General features: G+C 39.2%; 1 protein-coding gene across 8 annotated transcripts in view; it reads right to left on the bottom strand.

Annotated features, from left to right (window-relative positions):
- Nucleotides 1-22,334, bottom strand: part of UNC79 (unc-79 homolog, NALCN channel complex subunit) — a 278,726-nt gene that overhangs the window by 87,231 nt on the left and 169,161 nt on the right. For 5 of the 8 annotated variants that reach the window (XM_027520966.1, XM_027520960.1, XM_027520963.1 and 2 more), the window contains exons 24-30: nucleotides 19,623-19,804; nucleotides 17,361-17,562; nucleotides 16,539-16,718; nucleotides 15,055-15,120; nucleotides 6,374-6,660; nucleotides 2,423-2,605; nucleotides 1,683-1,845 (exon numbers count right to left, since the gene is read on the bottom strand). In XM_027520966.1, the coding sequence (XP_027376767.1) occupies nucleotides 1,683-1,845; nucleotides 2,423-2,605; nucleotides 6,374-6,660; nucleotides 15,055-15,120; nucleotides 16,539-16,718; nucleotides 17,361-17,562; nucleotides 19,623-19,804 (1,263 nt within the window). The remainder of the gene's footprint in view (nucleotides 1-1,682; nucleotides 1,846-2,422; nucleotides 2,606-6,373; nucleotides 6,661-15,054; nucleotides 15,121-16,538; nucleotides 16,719-17,360; nucleotides 17,563-19,622; nucleotides 19,805-22,334) is intronic. The other 3 variants (XM_027520961.1, XM_027520967.1, XM_027520968.1) reach the window with 1 other exon arrangement.

The following is a 22,334-nucleotide window of genomic DNA, read 5'->3' as shown; positions in this document are numbered from 1 at the left end:
AACACATTAATGAGGAAAATGTTGTTATATTGCAACCCACAAAATTCCCTTAATAAATTTTCTTCTTTCGTCCTTTGAAAAGGTCAAAGCCATGTACAAAATAGCAAGAGAAAAGGCTGCAAAAACGCGTTAACACCACAGGGAATGGAATTAACCTACTATTCAAGTTCAACATCATTGAAATCACGGTGTTTGGCCTATATTTACATCTACATGTATGAGAAAATGAGGTTCAGGTGTGATTGTGATTATTTAATTCTCTGAGTATAAGGGGAGTACAAGCTTAGAGTTAAGTTTTAAGGACCGATTCTGTCTTAAAACACAAGATTTTATAAGTAAATGAAATTTGAACAGCAGATGCTGGACAAAGTAATCAAAATAATCTTTTGGGTCAAATGAAAAAAAAAAATAAGTGTTAATGATCAAAATGGATACAAAACTCCCAGTGAACTTCTGCAATGATGAGGAGGCCTGTCAATACAACATTCTGTTTTATTTATTTCGTTTTTTAAAATACTCTCCTTTGAAAAATACAGCTTTTTTGGAGCAAGAGTTATGCAACTTCCCTTACATAACTTTGTATCAATGATAATTCTCAAAATGAATTGAATGAGAGTGACAGGAAGACTTCAGCATGGCTCCTCTCACCCAGAAATGTTCATCTGGGATTGGTCCAGGTACTGAGCCCACACTGATGACATTTATAGTTTAACTGAGTCTGTCCAATTTCCCAGAAACTAGGACCTAAGATGGTAAACAAGATATTCTTCAGGAAGGATCTGAATGGTATCAGAACTTAAAGAACTTTCTCTCAGTCCCATCTCTGGCCAACCTAGAGTCTTGAACTTTTTGGTAATAAATGAACAATAGAACACTGGCTCCAATCCATCCTATTCAGACATCTGCAGAGCAGTTCTACCAAAAAGGAATCTATGAACACTACTAAGAGTCATGGGGCACTTGGCTTTCTCGCAGGACTGGATGAGATGATGTCATCGTTCATGAGTCTAGTCACCCTGAAACAGACACAAAAAACACACATCTTGGCTCTGCAGTTCTCACCTGAAAATATCCAGGCTGGAAGTTTACTCTAGCTAAAGTTTCATTCTGCTGCCTCCTTTGTAGAAAAGCTATCAATACAAAAAAGTATTGATACTAGAAATAATTTAAACCTATGCAAAATATTTGATTTCATTTGCCTTTAATTCTTATTGAATAAGGAGGCTAAGAAAGACCACTTCAACACATTTAGACTCCATTCAAATCTAATCTCAAGGTCAGAAGCAAAACAGAGTTGGACAGGATCATGGCACCACTGAGTACCAACCAAGAATCATTTCACAGCCCAAAGCAAGATGTTTCCAACATGAAGGAAAAGGCTTACAAAGTCTCCTTAACCAGACAGCAGACAATTTTTCTTTTTTTTTTTTTTGCAAAACATGATTTCTCATGAAAGGAGATTTAGAAGCATATCGATTATTTCTCTTGAGTGCTCATTTTAAAAAAAGGAAAGCAACAACATTCATGGGAAATGTGGAGAATTAATGAAGCAGTAGGTCATTTTTTTTTTTAACTCCAGAATAGTACCTGGGGTGCTCCTCTACGGTCTAAGGAAAACATTGTCCAGAAATGTATTACGTATGCAAGCTGAGTTTGGGATAGGATTGAGATATGTAAAGTACCTTTTTCCTTTTCGCTGTATCTGCTTATGTTACTGTTGTCACTGTACAGAGGTCCTGCCGTGGCATGGGGCTTGCAGCTATGATACTGTGCATTGAGTGTATTGACTGTTATGTGAATCAGATGCAGAAGGACCTTGCTGATATCACAGTCTCGGTATGGATACTGCTCAATGAAATGGAGGGAAAAAAATATAAACAGTTATTTTCAAGGGTAAGTTTTTCCACTTGATCTTGCTAGCTATTTTTCTCAGTCTCTTCTGGGTAAGCAGAAACGTCAATTCTTACCATGGTCTTATTTGAACAAGGGATTGTATCCCCACCCTCTTCCACCAAATTATGGATGGCAATGCATGCCAGTTTGTAAGTTTTAATTTATTTTAAGAAAATGAGCCGCCATAAACATAATGTAGGAGTACAATTTTAAATAGTTTTCTTGTTTTCTGACGTAGTACTTAATACATAGATAAAATATGAGGTTCTGAGCATAGACAGAGATTATGGATCCATGTTCATCGTATTTGGCTTTAAACGTTTTAGAGTATATACTGGCATGGTCTACATTTCTATTTTCCTTCCAAAAGTTCTTCACTTCTGAATACTAATTGTACGTCGTGAATCTTCCGAAGGTCAAATTACTGAAGGTCAAATTACTATCTTACAAAATTTTGAGCTTAGATCTCTTAAATGTTCTCTCTAAAAGAATTGTTCCACCCAAAAAAAGATTGACTACAGCAACTCACCTTGTAAAGAATGACAAGCAAGGCCTTCAACCACATCTGCCGGATGTGAGGCTTTAGGGACCAGAGGGAACAACGAGGTGGCTGTTGGAAATAATGCCGGAGTTGAGGACAAGAGCAGTATTTGAGCACCTGAACCACCAAGGGAAGAAGGTGTTTTCCCAGATTAATGTTATAGTCCATGACCTGAAACAGGAAAGAAAGGTAACAACTGAAGAAAAGACAACTACAAAGAACATTTATAAACCAAAAGGAAAACTTTGAACCATCAAAACATGAGCAAGATATTTACCATGTATCTCACAAAATATTATTAATAATGGCCAGTACCCATAAAGGGACAAAAGTCCAACCTCACAAGAAATTTAAAAACTTGTAACTTCATTTTATCTACTTAATTGTCTAATTATTTATCTACTTAATTATATGCTGAAAATAAATTTCCTCTTTGAAAATGTCCTATGTTGTGTGCATGCTAAGTCGCTTCAGTCGTGTCCAACTCTTTGAGAGTCCATGAACTGTAGCCAGTCAGGCTCCTCCATCCATGGGATTTTCCAGGCAAGAATACTGGAGCAGGTTGCTGTGCTCTCCTGCAGGGGATCTTCCCAACCCAGCGCACAGGTGGATTCTTTACCACTAGGCCACCTGGGAAGTCATATTAAACTATTACCTAGAATCAATGAAAGCATGTAGAGTTGGTAATTATGTGAGGAAACAGGCATTCTCAGACACCACTGGCTAGAGTATTTCTCAAATTTTTCAGGAGAGCAGTTTAGCAACATGTATTCAGAAGCAGGAAAAAGCACATAGCCTTTAAATAGCAATTAAACATATCCTAAGGAAATAAATCAGACAGGCATTTCCAGATGTATGCATAAAGATACCCAGCATTATAGCCACTCCAAATTGCAAATGACCTCCATATTCAACAATATGGAATTAGTAAAACAAAAGATTGTTTATATAACAACAGAATACTCTATAGACATTAAATGGAATACCGTACAAATTTATTTACATGATATGAGCTTCATAACAAATTTTAGGCTTAAAAGAGACATGGAACTTCCCAGGCAAGTATACTGGAGTGGGTTGCAATTTCCTTCTCCAGGGGATCTTTTTGACCCAGGGATCAAACCCAGGTCTCCTGCATTGCAGGAGATTCTTTACCAACTGAGCCACCAGGGAAGCCCAGACATAAGTATGTATATACATATACATGCATATACATGCACACATTCAGGCACATATACATATATCAGTATGTATAAATGATCCCATTATTATAAAAAATATGTGCACATATACACATAGTTGAGGACAAGAGCAATAGAGCAACATGTATTCAGAAGCAGGAAAAAGCACACAGCTTTTATTAGAGCTTCTCTGTAGCTCAAATGGTAAAGAATCTGCCTGCGAAGCAGGAGACCTGGGCTCAATCCTTGGATTGGGAAGTTCCCTTGGAGAAGGGAATGGCTAGCCTCTCTAGTATTCTTGCCTGGAGAATTTCATGGACAAGGAACCCAACAGGCTACAGTCCATGGGGTCACAAAGAGTCAGACATGACTTAGTGACTAACACTGCCACTACTAATGACCTTGAAACATGAGTTACAGAATGTGCTAGGGGAGGGCAGCCTAGATTTTTATCCTACTTATCACACAGATGGTAAACTGAAAGCTAACCATACATGTACATACCTATGTATGTATGCGTGTATATAGGAATGTATGTAAACCTAGAGCCATCAACATATACCAAAATGTTAGTAACTGATTTTGTGATGGGTTTCCTGGAGATTTACATTTTAATTTTTTTGCTTATAGTTTGAAAATAAATATACATAATGTGAACATAGAAAGAGAGAAGTGAGGGAGGAAGGGTAGTGAAGTTTGCTATCTGAAGTGGCATCTTCTGTCTCTATCACAGACAGGTGAGTATTAGTGATGATTCATCTAGTTATCAGCACCAGCAGGAGACATGCAAATTGCTCCCACATTGCTTCTCCGTGTTCACTATATCAACGATCTGTTTGAGCTAAATGGTAACAGCTATGATCATGAGTTCTTTCCACGCGACAGGCACTGATGAAGGTGATTTTCAGTATGTTGTCTCTAGTCTTTCCCCAAAAAATCTATTACAATGAGCAAAGAAGCAAGGATGCTTAAGGCCGTAACAGTTTTAATAACAGTGGCAGAGCTGAAATTCATATCCATTTCTCTCTAGCCCCAAGTTCTACACTCTTTGCAGATTAGGGCAGCCATTTTGGAAATTTAGATTTGTAGCACTGGTCAAATTAGGCATATATATACACCCAAAGTGTGAAAGGCACTCAGTCATGTCTGACTCTTTGTGACCCATGGACTAGAGCCCTCCAGATTCCTCTGTCCATGGGATTCTCCAGGAAACACTACTGGAATGGGTAGCCATTCCCTTCTCCAGAGCATCTGAGGGATGCCCAGGCATTGAGCCTGGGTCTCCTGCATTGCAGACAGATTCTTTACCTTCTGAGCCACCCCGGGAAGTCCATGTACATCGATGGTCTATTAATTCTGCTCCTGGATCCATATCCCAAAAGAATTCTCACATTGTTGAATAAGGCTGCATGTACAGAATGGTTGGGGTTTCCCTGATGGCTCAGACAGTAAAGAATCTGCCTGCAATGCAGGAGACCCCAGTTCGATCCCTGGGTCGGGAAGATCCCCTGGAGAAGGGAATGGCTACCCACTCCAGTATTCTTGCCTGGAGAATTCCATGGACAGAGGAGCCTGGTGGGCTACAGTCCATGGGGTTGCAGAGTTGGACACAACTGAGCAACTAACACTCGACTGTACAGAATGGTTACTGCTGATCTGTGTGAAAGGGTGAGGAGTCGGGAGCAATATGAGTGTCCATTACTGAGGGAATGGATAGTTAACTCATGAGAAATATACATCATGGTATATAACACAGCGGTTTGGAGTAGCAAAGAAACATGAAAAATGCCAATGATGATAATATGATATGAAGTAAGTTGAATGATTAACTCAAGTCTCCACTTGAAACCAAAAAAAGGAAAGGATTGGAAAAAAAAAAAACCTACAAACAAAAATTCCACACTCCTTTACTATTTAATAGAGTTTCAGTTTAGGATGATGAAAAAGTTTTAGAGATGAAAGTGGTGATGGTTACATAAGAATGTGAATATACTTACTGCAACTGAATACTACAGTTGAAAAATGACTGAAATGCTAAGTTTTGGACTTCCCTGGTGGTCTAGTGGTTAAGACTCTGTCTGCCAATTCAGGGGACACAGGTTTGATCCCTGGCCCAGGATGATCTCACGTGTCATGGAGTGGCTAAGCCTGTGTGCCACAACTACTGAGCCTACACTCAAGCCTGTGCCCTCAACAAGAGAGGCCACCAACATGAGAAAGCCGTGTACTGCAACAAACAGCAGCCTGGCTCACCACAACTAGAGAGGTCCTGCGTACAGCAATGCAGCCAAGAATAAATAAATAATTTTTTTTGAGAGGTCCTGCGTACAGCAATGCAGCCAAGAATAAATAAATAATTTTTTTTTTTAATTCTTAAGTGCTAGGTTTTATGTATACTCCCCTCCCCACCCCCGTAAATCCCCAACTCCCTTTATGTTATCAGGCTGCTAATGTCTTCTATACACCCCTGGCTTCCCTGGTGGCTCAGAAGGTAAAGAATCCATCTGCAATGCAGGAGACACAGGTTCAATCCCTGGGTCGGGAAGATTCCCCTGGAGAAGTAAATGGCTACTATAGACAGAGGAGCCTGGCTGGGCTGCAGCCCACAGGTCACAAAAGAGTCAGACACAACTGAATGACTGACACAGTAAAGTAACTTGAGCAAAGCTTTACGCTCAACCAGTGTTGGCTAAATGGAATTTAATGACGCGTTTGGACTAAAAGCCTAACGGCATGACTCGTGAAAGCTTCCACTTACCTGGGCAATCCCTGCAATAAATGCATTAAAGCAAGTTGACAGGCGCATTTTCTGAGGCGCGATCATGAAGCAGCCTTCCTGCTGGTCGTAGCCGAGTAAGACGTAGAGGTGCCGCTTGACCGTGTTGAAGGCCTTGGCGCTGCTGATGTCCGACTCGGCGCTGCTCTCGTCCTTGGCCATGAACTTCATGAGCACTGTGATCAGCTGGTGCACTGTCTGGTGGTCGATTCCAGCGTCTTCGGGGAGCAGGTCCTTGATGGTGTTGTCATTCTCAGGGGACTGTTGTCCTGTCGGTACAAGAAAGGCCATCAGTGGGTGGCTCCCCCACAAGTAAGTTTACAGTCAAATTTCACTTATTGATCAAGCACCACTTTGTCTGCTGCCTCTAAATATTTAAAGGTCTGTTCTAGACAAACTCAGACATAATATGCCCTACTAAGCAAAGCACTGCTCCCAGGATGGAAGTTATGTTGTTGTATCAACAACCAATTTGGGAAGAATGCATGTGTGCTAAGTCGCTACAGTCATGTTGGACTCTGTGCGATCCCATGGACTGTAGCCCACCAGGCTCCTCTGTCCATGGGATTCTCCAGGCAAGAATGCTGGAGTGGGTTGCCATGCCCTCCTCGAGGGGATCTTCCCCACCCGGGGATCGAACCCCGGGTCTCTTAATATCTCCTGCTTTGGCAGGCAGGTTCTTTATCACCAGTGCTACCTGGGAAGAATAAGGGAATGCAAATAAAAACATGGCAGTAGAAAGCAAAGTTATCTTCTGACAGCAAGACAAATACCTACACGCAATTTACATTTAGAGAACTTTTAAATACCTTGGCAAAGTTTTACCTTAATAAAGAGACATTTTCCTTCCAGCTTTGTAAAATAAATAGGTAAGAATAACCACAAAATAATATTCATTAAATCTGCTGAGCAACTAAAACATCCATTGGGTTACCTTGTTTAAATTATTATCTCCATTCAGTTATGTTCAAAAATCAGCTGAGGCAGAAAAAAAAAAGTTTCCTTCTCCAAATTCTGAGATAACAGCAGTGTGTACTCTTTGAATTATACATTCAAAATTAGAAATAGCAAATGATAATTCCTGCTGTATGTAATGAGAAGCACACAAGGGGTGGGAGGGCACAGACAGAAAGAAAGAAGCATGAACTTTTAAAAACAGAAACACGCCACATGAAGGTGGGCTGAAATTCACATGCAAAGAAAAAATACCTCAGCCCCTAACTTACTTTTAACCTAACAAATAATCACGTCTGAACAGGTCCCTGACATGGACTTTCTCAGTTATTTCTTAAAGTCAGAAATTATACCCTGTCTCCCCTTGTTTTCTGCCCTTTAGTTTAGGACTTTGAGGGAAGGAAAAATGAGATTTGCTTTCCTATATTTATATTTGGGGCCTTATTCAAAATACTCTCTGCATCCTTCTCCTTCCTTTGACATGAGAATTTCTGAATTGGAAACAAAGCTTTTGCCTGGTGGGTTAGACGAGCACACATCATTCTCATCTCTCATTCTGAGAGAAAACATTCTAAATGATGACAAGCTTTGGTTACAAATCATTATACAGCAAACTGATTTTATCCATTTAAATTACAGCATGCAGGATACAACAAACAGCTAGATAGTCAGTCATATTCTTTAATTCCTCAACTGATCTGTCAAAAATCTGTCTTCCAGGACCAACCAAGAGAAACAAGATAGAAGGAATGTTTTCTGGGGACCACAGAAATTAGTTGTCTGGAGCCTAAACACTTTCTCTGTCAAATTCCAAATTTACTAGTTTGAAACTGCACATACTACCGTTTATGTGCTTGGTTGTCTAGTCTTCCCCAGATGATCAGAATGTTGATCTGCTCAAAAGTGATGCCCTAAGATGGGATCTTGGCAGTGAGTGAAAAGGTCACAGAATCAGCCAAGTCTAAGAACGTCTAATATAGGGGAAATCACCTAACAAACTTCACTATAACCCTTGAACATTAACAACATTTTCTGTCTCATAGTCTGTTCATGAAGGAATAAATATGTGCAGTGTACTTTAGAGACTTTTTTATCAAAAAATTATTCAAATAAAACCTAAAGATTTGTTTATGATGCTGTTTCACATGCAGGAATAGTCAGTTGTTAATATCATTATTCATTAGGCAGGCATGAGCCACCAGAAAAAAAAAAATCAATTCACGTGGAACATCCTATTTCATGAAAGGTCATGAATATAAAGCACTGATGTATATTATAATTAAATGTTTGAAATAGAAGATCAGACCAAATTCTCATTTTAAAAGTTTAGAGAACTATCTTTTCAGCATTGAAAAATATTCAATCTTGATTTTTTTTTCTTCAGAGTATTATTACTTTATAACTAGAAGGAGGTTATTGCTTTGGGCAAGTTTGGGCCAAAACCTGACAAGTGTGAGACTCTAGGCGCTCTGCAGGGTTCAATGCCATTGTAGCAGCAGGTGATGGCTGTTATGATGCTATAAGTTCATTCCTCAATTCATCGTAGCTCTGGGGGGCAAAGTTTAGGAGAGTATGATATCACTCAGTTCTGCTCGGCCACCTCCAAGTCCAGACTGGCTAGACTCCAAAGCCCCAAAGTTAAAAACAGAACTGAGGAGCATTCAAGAAGGAGATGCACCTTTGCTGTCTAGCCCTGAGAGTCCAGGGAATTCAAACAGAAGAAAGGGAGCTCCAGACAAGGCTCAGCTAGGACATGGGCTCCCCATTTCCTTCTATCACCTTGAGTATAGAAAATAAACCATCAGACTTCAACTTTAAATATTTCAAATCTCTTCGCCCCACTGCAAGTAGATAATCATTTTCAAAGTGTGTCACCTTAGCGTTTCAAATAAAACCATATTTTCCCAGTGACTAAGTATCATTTCACAAAGGCCCTCTCTTCATTTTAGATTGATCTTCATTGATCTGCAGTGCTCAGCTTTAAGGTTGTGGCTTTTTGCTTTCCCTGAGCAGTGAGTGATCTTTAACAAACCATTAACTGTATTGACAAAAGAACTGGTTAATGGAACCTTTCTCATAAAGTGAAAAAAAAATCTCTTTTAGTTCCAATAACTCACTCCTCCAAGTGAGGGCTTCGAAAGTCTGCACTTTGCATACTGTCTTTCTTTTAAAGGACTGTAAGAATGTGATTGCCACCACTCTTCATTAAGAAAAGTTACCTTAATCAAACCCCTAAGAAAAATGAGGTTAGGAAAGCGGAAACTTTCTTTATTGATAAAGATAAAATTACTGGTTTAGTTATCTATAAAGGATATAAAATTTCCATTTTAAAACTAAAAGCCTATAATATTTTCTCCAAAGTGTGACGATGAACATGTTTACTTTTGAATTCTAGTCTATGAAGTTCTTAAATCTGTTTTAACTATAGACATTGAACATGTTAAGAGATTTGATTTTCTCCTTTTTGCAAAGAAAAATGTAAACATCTTTACTGCCGTAGAGGCAGAATGATTCCTAGCCTAACTTTAACATGGACTGGGTCCATCACGATCTGTCCACAGAGAGGCGCAACTGATTGAAATGCCACAGTAGAATACAATTTTATTTACTTAGAAGATCTGAAACCAGGCAGGATCAGGATCTGCTTTTCCAGACATCTCCTGCTGCTCCATCCCAGAAGCTCGGCATCCTTACATAAACACTGGGCTGCTTCTGGACCTCAGAATGGAGCCAGCCTTCTGCACCTTGGTGCCTTCTCTCATGGTGCTCTATTCACCTTGCAAGGTGGCCCTCCACCCCTACCCCCAACGTTATCCCATGAATGTGGCCCCCAGGAGCCATTCTTATTAATATGCCCACCCTCCTCTCAGCAACTGTGACCCCTAAATTCTATAAATCTCTAAAAACAAGAAAGGAGGGAAGAATAAAGACTCCTCAAAGGTAAGTAATATGTCTTATCCAAATTTTACGCCTCTCACAGAATAGGGGGCAGTGATTGACACATAGTAGATGTTCATTACTTGTAAATGTTTAAGTGCCCTGAATTTAAGTAAATATTTCAGATCTTTTCTACATGGGAGAAAAATGGATGAAGTCCCCAAAGAGCAAAGAAGTAGGTAAGGAAATACAGAACATTCCTCTGTGGAGGTCAACTCACTGACCCCTCCAGCAAGTGACAAACCAACAAGTAGCAATTAGGTGGTGGAAGGAGGCTTCCATGAGCTTATTCTGCATTCGGTCCAGAGAAACCAATGAGCGAGCGCTATAAATGAGCCTGCACCACGTTGGCAGTTCTAACGACACTACCTCACTGATCTCCCTAGCTCATTCATTCGACTTGAGGCTTCATTCACAGCAGTTCTGTTGTGTATGCACAAAGCCACAGAAGGGCTGGAAAGATGGGGCCAGATGCTGACTGCAAAGCCGCATATGCTTCCCATCCCTGCCTCTCTCCCACATCTATCACTATGATTTACCTCCTACCCACCTGTCTCAGCCTGACTGAGAAGTCACCTGCCCACGAGACCTTCCCTGTTGCGTCCAGCTCTCCTCCCACCGCAGTTGACATGAATGAACCTGTAGTACAATCACTTTCTCTGGAGATGAGAGCTCACTTATGGTCACACTTCATCTCTCTTACTTGACTATAAGCAAGTGGACAGTATAAAAATTTCTGATGTATCTCTACATTCCTCCTAGTACAGCAAGTGCCCAGTAATGCTTTGTTCAATAGAAACTCTCATTTCCAAAACTATCATTTCAGACAAGGGAATTCCTATATAAACAATTAAATTCTAATGCAAGAGACCCGGGTTTGATCCCTGGGTCGAGAAGATTCCAATTTTGCAAGTTAGTGAAAACATGAACTGTTAGCCACCTCTAGAAAAAAAAGAAAGAGCCTCAAGAGAAGTTCGTTGGAATTCTAGGCTGAACACTAAGAGGGAGGCAGGAATGCACGAGAGCTTTACTTATTATTCCCAGTATTAAGTACATTCTCTTGTTGATATAAATTCAGACCAAGAGAGCTTAAGATTTCTCTTTAGGTTGGAGTAGAATTGCAAGTATCCATGTCCCTTTAGGGATTAGATTGGCTCTTCAGACCGATTTGTGACTCTTATTCAGGAAGATCCTTTGGTCTGGACACCCATGGGCTTACATCACACTGTAGCGGGCTTGAATGCCCAGGTCAGCTCCCTGACAAGACTGGTGTCCTCGCGTCCCCTAAGACAGGAATACCCGTAGACGAACTCATTGAGAGGTAGCTTTAGTGGAAAGAAAAGCAGATCAAGTCTCCTGGACTCAAGTCTCTAACTAATTAGTTACATGTGACCTTGAGCAAATTAGGCAAGCAGAATTACTTAGCCCTTCACGCCCTCAGTTTTCCTGTCTGTATATAAAGTGGAAAAAATACTTTATGCATATGCAGAATTGTTGTGAAATTGAAATTAGATAATTTGCATTAAAAACACTCTTTATAAAGAGGTACGCTACATATATAAACGTTCTTGCTGTTTTTATTATTAACATTATATACCTACTATTATTTAATTACTCATTCCAGGGGATGGGAACAAGATATGATTAAGTTTCCCATGGGGTTGATACCATTTCAGTATTGTCCAATTATGTAACTGCTGCATTATATTCAATTACTATTCAAAAGGTGTTCTGAATCACCAAAAACAAAGAATTCCCAATTCTCAAAGCATCAGTGAAAAAACAGCTTATATATAATTTATAATTACACCAACTTCGGATTAGCAGGTGAAATTGTGTATTTCATCAGTTAGGATTAAATGAAGGTGCTGAGCTCCTTCCTGCTAGCACTACCATACATGTCTTGCAAGACAGATCAAGACATGCAGGCTTGAGATCCAGATCTGTCATCAACAAGTTTGTGAAACCTGTTCCTTTCTGGAAGCCTCAGTTTCCTCTTCTGGAAAATGAGAATGTTAACATATCTCTAATGTTTCAGCTATGACAGTCTATGAATTTTACTTATATGCACAGAGGTCTTTAAGATAAATATATATATACTTATGACTGACTCATGTTACTGTACAGCAAAAAACAATACAAATTTGTAAAGCAATTATCCTCCAATTAAAAATAAAATAAAAAAATTATTAACTCATAAAAAAAGTCAACAGAATAACACAACTCTTTGGTAGCCTTGCAGAGTTTGCCCTCTTTACAAGCATGTTTCTGTTCCAAAATTTGCTCTGGGCAATATATAAAGGCTAAGATTAGAGAGTCATAAACTGTATATCCAGTGCCAAAAGTTTCGACCTAAATATCAACTAAAATTAAGTCTTGCTGCATAATTAAAGGACATCTGCCTTATTTCGGGCCTAATCAATAAGAGGTCTTGCACAGAGGCGCTCATTACTTGTTCCAAACAAAAGTATCTTCCTTAAACAGCAAGGTCTTTGGTTTCTATTTAATTACTATCTTAAACCACCCTGTACAATCTTATGATTATCCTGGCGTGTTTTTGCTTCCAGGGTAAAACACTCAGTGTTCAGTAAATAATAATGCAAAAATGAAAAACTAGTTTCAAATTGCCTTAAAAGCTGAGCCATCTGTTTCCAAATCTAAGCAAGTTTTGCTTATGGTGGTGTCATATAATTACCTCTCTAGAAGCCTCAGCTTTTTATTTAATTTAAACAATGCTGTCATCTGCCCTTTTTCCATCTGATCACTTTTGGTGGGACAATTAGACACCTAAAAGCTTAACTTCAAGACACATATGTATATGCTTTTCCAAAGACATGTGAGAGGACTCCTATGATAGGATTGTTTGCATGCATGCATGCTAAGTCACTTTAGTCGTGTCTGACTCTGTGCGACCCTATGGACAGCAGCCCCCAGGCTCCTCTGTCCACGGGATTCTCTAGGCAAGAACACTGGAGTGAGTTGCCATTTCCTTCTCCAGATAGGATTGTTTAAATGGGTAATAATAAAGACTAGCTTTTCAACTAAGCCTTAAGATGAAAAGATATGGTGAGATAAAGATAATTTATGAAATTCCATAAGAACCAATCTCAAAAAGAGTTAACTGAAGAGGAAAGGAGTGATTTTCATATTTTTAATGACACACAGGGTCAGAAATTCTTATTTTTATTCTTTAAATAAAAAAAAACAAAAACCTCAGCACAGTTGAGGCCTGAGTGATGCTAAAACAAAGTAGAGAGAGGGGGACTTCCTGGTGATCCAGTGATTAAGAATTTGCCTTCCAATGCAGGGGATGAAGGTTCCATCCATGGTCAGGGAAGAAAGGTTCCACATGATGTGGGGCAATTGAGCCGGAGCACCTCAGCTAAAGAGCCTGTGCGCTCTAAAGCCCGTGCTCCACAACGAACAGCCCATGCACTGCAATGAAGACCCACCACAGCCCAAAACAAAACAAAAAAACAAAGTAGAGGGACTCTGAGACATGTCTGCTGTCCCTTTTATCTCATGAGTTTTACAAGAGAAAATACACTTTGACCAACATCTGCCATTTGCATTCCTAATATTAGGGGCTCTCTCTCTTCTCCTCCTCTCCCACTCCTCACTGGTTCTCTTTCTAGCAGATTATTTTTTAAATAAATTTATTTATTTATTTTCTGGCTGCAATGGGTCTTCATTGCTAGGCAAGGGCTTTCTCTAGTTGCAGTGAGCGGGAACTACTCTTCACTGTGACGGACAGGCTTCTCGCCGTGGTGGCTCCTCGTGCTGCGTTAGCCCCGGCTCTAGAATGCACAGGCTTCAGGAGTTGCAGCACACAGGGTGAGCTACCCCGCCACATGTGGGATCTCTCCAGACCAGAGATCAAACCCATGTCCCCTGCACTGGCAGGTGGTTTCTTAACCACTAGATCACCAGGGAAGTCCCTTTAGAACACATTCTTGAATGTCTTCTTACTTGAAATTTTCCTTCTGAGAGTATCGGTACCATTCTGAAAAGTTTATTTTAAAACTATTCTTAGATGAAAAACCAGACATTGTATAGCATGATACATAGGTGGCAGTTAACCAGGTTTGTTTTGGACAAACAGGCAGGTACTCAGAATCTCCACAATTTTCCCAACAAGCACAGAATTAAGTGTGTAGATAACATTCAGTCTGTAGTAGCTTTGCCAGCATCCCTTCAACCCTAAAGATACTTTATGATAAACTATCTATCAAAATATCAAAAGATAGTTAGTTACCCTCTACCAAGCTGAATATGATCCTCTAAAGAATGGAAATCCTCCTTTCTCTGAGAGATAGAAATGCATGTGAGAGTTGCAAAGAATCAGAAATGGCTAAGGGGATGAGTGAATGATGGTGGCTTAAATGTATAACCTTTTAAAATGTAAATGAAATGTTTTTCCTAGAGCAGATATATATGAAAGTAATATTTCTATGTGTAAAAACACATACAAATATAAGTGCTATGCATCATTCTATTCATATTGGCTCTCGGGGGAAAAAGTGCACACCCCTTGGGTAACAGGATGCTTCTTACTGGACCATAAGTTAACAGGATTAAAAGTCATCTGCCAATTTGAAAATTGAAAGAATTGCCATGTCAGGGACTCACACACTTGAGTGTCTGGGGTGAAACCCTTGGAGCTTTCCAATCATAATTACATCAATCAGGTCCAGTTAGAGACACCTCATTTTTTACCTTGTCCACCTGTGATAGACACTTGCACACGGCCCTTCAACGTCAGAAGTACCCACCTGGTGTCTGTTCGGGTGTCCCACCGAGAGCTGGAGCAGACTGCTCATGCCTGGTCAACCTCACAGCTTAAAAATCAACAACAACTCTATTTAAATAAGCATTAAAAACAACTTGAGCCTAGAAAACATACTCAGCGCTAACTGCATTGGATAGCAGGAGCAAGTTGTGCTTTCTTATTTGTAATTAACATCACAGACAAGAGGTTTAGTCCTAAAAGTTTTGTGGTTTTCTTTGAATCTAAAGAACATCCTTCAATGTGGCTTCAATTCTTATCCTTCAAAAATCGTCATGTGAATCAATGAACAAGAAATATCAATAAATAAACTTTAGGTCCCAAACTGATTAGTTAAATAAAAGAGCTGGGAAATTCATATAGAAATTGTAATTTACTTAAGTACTGTTTTCTAGGATCTGCTGCAGTTTCACCTGGTCCTGATACTGCTAGAGGTTATTCTTAAATGGCCATCTCTTATTATCTTTGCTGCCTGAAAAGCTGAGTTATTGATTGCTTAAAGGGCTTTCCATGACTCTTCCAAAGTTCAAAATACCACATTTCCATAGCTTGTCATAAAATAGAGAAAATGCAATAAACAAAATAAAATCATATTTATGATTAAAAATGGTTATGTCACATAAAGCTGTCTTCTAAGAAATGCCAATGAAAAAGCAAACATTTCAGCTTCTGACAGGATAAAAAAATATGTTTTATGGTGCTATTAACTTCACGACAGTTATTTAAAAATTAAATCATTTCATAAATGTTACATTTAATGCACTCATTCACTAATATGATGACAGTTATGATTTTTAATTATTTGTCATTCGTGAGCCATTGCTAATCGTTACAGTTCATCTAGTTATTTGATAATTTTTTGTCTTCTTTAAAACTGCTATATAAAGAAAGACCTTTGGAAAACAATAATATATGGCTTTTTTTTTTTAGATGGCAATGATGTTTATTTTTATTTATAAATTATCTAGTGAAGTAGGGCAGAAATTCAACTTCTCCTCAGCCTGATTTTTTCTTTTTTTGAAAACACCATTGTTATTGGTTTCTGGGAGTCTGCTGGCTGCCTTTGTCATGCATTCCAAATTTCCACTCTCCCCTCTTAGTTGCCCTGGGTCTTGTCAGAGTTTCATCCAGGAAGCTCTTAGGTTACAATACTAGTGGTGGAAACCTTCATATTCTAGGGCTCAGGAACAAATGCTTCTTCTGCATTTCATGCCATGCATCAGTGGATTTGCTGCCTTCTAAGTCTCAAAACAACCCACTGCTGGATCAGAGCTTTGCTTCACCAGCAGCCGGGAAAAGCCATCCAGGGCACCAATACACCTGGGGGGACCCTCTAGGGAATGTGAAGGTCAATGCAACTGAAGGAGCTCAGTTTGCTAAGTACATTACTCTCTGAACATTCAACAAGACAGGTCAGCCTCAGAAAGACATCAAACAGATTTAAAGGGAGGATGGAAGAAGATACTCAACGGATTTTGGAGGTTAGGGTCTCGGGGAGGGAGAGCGCCCTCTTGGATTCCACGGGTCCTTTCACGCTGTCTCGGAGGGAACGCACGCTTTTCTGGCGGTTCCTTGCAAAACGAGCCCTCTTGATCTTCCACAACGCGGCATCACTGAGGTTAGCGACATTGGTCCTCACAGCAGTGATAGCTTTGCAAAAGGAATTAGAGGCGATCATTTTCCTTAACTAGCTAAGTTATATACAACTATTCTGAAACAATCCATATGCATATATTTTCAATATTAAAAATCATTTCCATGGATACATTTCTCATTCATCTGTCTCCCTCTATGATAAGATTTATATTTTAAAAAATGTAACTATTACCTGTTTCAACTATCACTTATCATTTTTCTGTTTAAATTGTAAGGTTAAACTATCTAATTTTATCACTGGATAAATAGTCGAGTGACCAAAGTCTTTCCTCCATCTATTTAGAGCTGCAGGTAACTAATTACTAAGCAAGGAAGTGTAAATTTACAAAGTACAAATAAATCTCACACAGTTGCTCACAAACATAAACAGATGATTGAATAATATTTAAGGAACACAGAGTCACAAATGGTTCTCATTGGTCCTCAGATAAATGAGAATTTTGATGTTGAAGTGCCAGAAAATAATTAACCTGCAGACTACAACAGTAGATATTCAATAAACATTTGATGAACTGAGTATATGAAGTCAAGGTAGTTTCCATAATGGGAAATGAAACTACATGCAGAGAATCCAGCTTATCCAGCAAGCACAGGAAGAGGAACTGACTTTTAAAGCAAGTTCTTTGTTTTGCTTACTTGTAGGAAAAGGAAATTCTTTGTTACAATCCAAATGTAGCTGAGCTTCCAAAGAAAGCGTTTCAAATCTGTTGACAAAGAACTCCCAACTCAAAGCAGGGATATCTTGCTTGAGAAAATGTAAGAGTAAAAGCTTGCTCAATATTGTGGGTCGATCTTTAACCACAGTATCAAACTGGAAGTCAAGACAAAGACACAGACCCTGGAGAAAAGGTTAAAAAAAAGTCAGATGTACATACACTAAGCACAGTGAAATAAGGCAGCCTCCTCAATACACACTTACAACGGGGAATGATTCAGTTGAAATCTTCTTGGATTGGGTTTTTGGTAGGGGGAAAATGTGGGAGAGAAGTTTCATATAATCATTGAATATCTCTTGAATTTTGACTCAGAAATCTGAGCTACATGTATATTACTGATTTTTCTGATACATTGTATAATGACCACTTACTCCGAATACTCAATACTATAAACGACTTTCACCGTCTACTGTCTATGTGTATTCTAAAATGTAGTTTTGGAAGTATGATTCTCTTAGTAGACACTATGGGCATTAAAAAAAAATTGGTTTGAGGATATATGGATTAAGTGGTTATTATACAATGTATCAGGAAAAATCAATAATATACATGTAGCTCAAATTTCTAAGTCAAAATTTAAGGAATATTCAATGATTAGGAGAAATTGCTCTCCCACACTTTTTTTTCCTACCAAAAGGAAGATGCACTTCCACTTACTAGCCATGTAACTCTGAAAAAGTTACTTAACCTTTCTAACTCTCAACTTCTCTATCTGTAAATTTGGAACACACAAGAGGTTATTGTGAGGATTAAATGAGGTAATACATGATGGAACACTTATAATACATTGCCCTGGAAATACAATATATGTTTCACAAATTTTGGTTCTTCCCATTATTGTTACTTTTAATAATAACAATATGCTAATGTGGAAAAACAGCAGAACAGGACTTTGGAGGGTCTAAACTTGGTTCTCCCCTGAATTCACTCTGTGTTCTTTGAAAAGCCACATTATCTCTCTGAGACTTCATTTCTTCAAGTATAAAATAAAGGTACCAAACAGGATAAACAATTCTCTCCAGGTCTCACATTTCATGTCTCTCTGACGTTAACTTGTGGCATTTTGTTTCAGCAGCATATTTACCTTCTCTTATTTTGCTCTGATCTATATTACCATTCATCTGATTTCTCTTAGCATCTAGCTTTAATGACAAGAACTTCCCACCCTGGGGCTTCCCAGGCAGTTCAGGTGGTAAAGAGTCTCCCTGCAATGCAGGAACCTGGGTTCGATCCCTGGACCAGGAAGACTCCTGGGGAAGGAAATGGCAACCCACTCCAGTATTCTTGTCTGGAAAATCCCATGGACAGAGGAGCCTAGCAATCTGCAGTTCATGGGGTTGCAAAAAGTCAGACATGACTGAGCAACTAACACTTTCACTTTTCACTTCTTCCCACTCTGGAGTCAGTTGAATGGTAGAAAATAAACCAACCTAGCTTAAAAGTCTGCCACATACAAAAAATTATACAATACTGCATCTGGCAGAAATGATAGCAGCATGGGGACAAAAACTGAAAAGAAAGAATCAACAAAGAAAACAAGAGGTCTGTTAACATGTTGTGGTTCTAGGATGTTGTTCCCAATTAAAAAATTTCCAGTGTCGAAACTGGAAGCTGAGACTAGTAAAGACTTCCTTAGACACATGTTCTTTGAGAATTTGGAGAGGGACATGCAGGAATACAGCACTGAAACTTTTAATACTACAGAATGTGGAAAAATATACAGTGCACAGAATGTTAGCACACAAAATGTGAAATGTTAAGTTGCAAAGCTTCATGACAATCAAGAAGTCTACAGTTATGACCCAGGACAGTGACCTCAGGTTCATTCCCTGGATTCAATGGCCATGATAATGACTAGTCTATCTTTCAGTTATCACAGGGGTTTATAAGAATCAAAGGGAAAAATGCAGGATATCACTTAAGAAAGGATAATGTGCTATACAAGGATGGAATAAAGTAGTTATTATGAAGTTGTATTGATATTATATTGAGAAGTAAAGTTGTCACCAATGAGTAAATATCTCTCAAAGTCCTTCTCTGAGCAGAAAAAAAAATTTCTGGTGTTATCAGCAGCAGCAGCATTTTGTGTGTGTTATGTGACAAATGACTCATTGAGTTGGTACAGAAGAGCAGAGTGCCATATGTGGAGCAGACAATGCCCATCACAGGGCAGGAACATCACCTGCAGTGCTGGCCTCTTTATGGTGTCAAGCAGGAGACCGGCCCTCGTAGCCACAGCTGGGTTGACGTCCTCCACAGCTGTCAGGAAGCAGCAGAAGGCGTGTGCCAGGGAGTATTTCAGTAGGTGGTTTTTGGTCACTGAGTGAATATCCAGAAATCTACAAATTACAGCCACTTTTTCCACTGCAATATCAAAGGCACACAACAACAAAAAATGACATTTATTTAGACAGTCTGAGAAATGAATCCACAGAGGATAAAGTTAGTTCGGGGTGCCCTCATACGGATCTTAAACACCAAGAGGAAATTTCAATGCCACCCTTGTTGAGTGTTCTGCTTTATCTGTGTGGCAGAGAGCATTTCTACTCAGTGCAGTAGTTTTCTGCCAGCAGCCTTGATTTAGTTCCGGGTGTTTTTTCTTTAATGCTCTCTACTTTTGTTGACCTTCCAATCATATTTCAAACTCTTCAAAATGCCTCTATGTTCATTTCCTTGTCCATTCTACAGAGATTCTGCAGGCATGTTCTACAGAGGCTCTGCAGACCACACAGGGAGGCGGGATGTGCCCGCCAGGGCTAGCTCTAGGTTCTTAGCATGTCATGAAGTGATATGACAACCACTTCCTGGGGCTACAGAAGCCACATATTTCTTCCATGAAATAGATGCACCCTTACTTGATAGCGTTCTAATTATTCTGCAAATCTATGTTGAATTATTCCAGCCACTCTTTAAACATAGCTTTATAAAAGTTATAGTAGCTAGTAAAGCAATATAGTTCCATGCAAAGACATTTCAGGTCTTTATTTAAGCTGTTCCAGCAGCCTAGAAAGAATATTCCTTCTATTCTTTTCCACTTTTTGACACTCTATCATCCTTAAAGAGTTTGCTGCTGAAATTCTACTGTTCTGTAAAGTCACTCTGACTTTCTAGAATGTTCTTTGCATCCCATGAACACCTGCAAAATTACAACTCACTTACCTATGGCATTTGTGTGTTCATATATAGCTATATGACATATTTCTTGTTGTGATCTTGAATTATATCTGTACCTTTATAGTTTCTTAACCTCTTACATGTTTATATTTGGTCACATCAATTAAATTAGGAGCCTCTTAAGAGCAGGAATCTGTTCACATACTATTTTTGTTACTCCCATAGTACCTAGTACATATAGTACTTATTCAATAAATTCATAAATTCATTTATTTTATATATATGTGTATATATAAAACTAAGATCATTCTACATTTGTTATATAAAATATACCTATAAATATTTTATATATAAAAAGCAGAGACATTACTTTGTGGACAAAGGTCCACATAGCCAAAGCTATGGTTTTTCCAGTAGTCATGTACAGATCTGAAAGTTGGACCATAAAGAAGGCTGAGCGCCAAAGAATTGATACTTTTGAATTGTGGTGTTGGAGAAAACTCTTGAGAGTCCCTTGGACTGCAAGGAGAACAAACCAGTCCATCCTAAAGGAAATCAGTCTTGAATATTCATTGGAAGGACTGATGCTGAAGCTGAAGCTCTAATACTTTGGCCACCTGCAAAGAGCCAACTCATTAGAAAAGACTCTAAAACTGGGAAAGCTTGAAGGCAGGAGGAGAAGGGGATGACAGAGGATGAGATGGTTAGATAGCATCAACAACTCAATGGACATGAGTTTGAGTAGGCTCTGGGAGTTGGTGATGGACAGAGAAGCCTGGTGTACTGCAGTCCACGGGGTTGCAAAGAGTCAGACATAACTGAGTGACTGAAGAGCTCATTCTAAGACAAAAGAGATCATTCTAAGTACTTGGGGGAGATGGAAGTAAATGGAAAAATGAACTGTTTCGGACTGAATGTTTGTGTCCCCTCCAAAAATTGATATTGGAGTCTTAATTCCCAATGTAGTGGCATTTGGAGGTGGGACCTTGGGAGGTAATTAGGTTTAGATGACATCATGAGGGTAGGCTCCCTATTATGGGACTGGTGAACTTATAATAAAAAGAAAGGAGACCAGAGTTCTCTCTCTCTCCACCATGTAAAGATATAGCAAGAAGGCAGTCATCTACAAGACAAGAACAGAACCCTCACAAAGGAACCCAATAAGCTGGAGCCTTGATCTTGAACTTCCCAGCCTCCAGAATGATGAGAAATAAATTTCTGTTGTTTAAGCCACCCAGTCTATGGTATTCTGTTATGGTTTCTCAAGTAGACTAATTATGTGAATGAGTCTCAGATCTCGACTTCAAAGTCAAGTCAACTAAAAGAGATAACACAAGTACAATTATAACAGAAATGTAATGTAAAAGGCTAGAACTGCCATTAACGAGGTAGAAATAAAATGCTACAGGAGATTAGAGGATAAAGAAATGACTTTCCACTGAACGAATAGAGAAAGTGAAACTCAATGGGGGCATTTGAAGACTCATGAAATGGAGGTGGCATTTGAATGGGACCTGGAATGGAAGAAAGATTCATTAGAAAAGACCCTGATGTTGGGAAAGATTGATGGCAGGAAGAAAAGAGAATGACAGAGGATGAGATAGGTGGTTGGATGGCATCACCGACTCTATGGACACAAGTTTGAGCAAGCTTCAGGAATTGGCAATGCACAGAGAAGCCTGGCATGCTGCAGTCATCAGGTCACAAAGAGTCAGACGCAACTGAGTGACTGAACTGAACTGAACTTGAATGGAAGAGGACTTCAGAGGGAGAGCACAGA

This window comes from Bos indicus x Bos taurus, chromosome 21 (assembly GCF_003369695.1).
Source record: "Bos indicus x Bos taurus breed Angus x Brahman F1 hybrid chromosome 21, Bos_hybrid_MaternalHap_v2.0, whole genome shotgun sequence".
Taxonomy (NCBI): Eukaryota; Metazoa; Chordata; class Mammalia; order Artiodactyla; family Bovidae; genus Bos; species Bos indicus x Bos taurus.
This window is presented reverse-complemented; position numbering and strand designations above follow the sequence as displayed.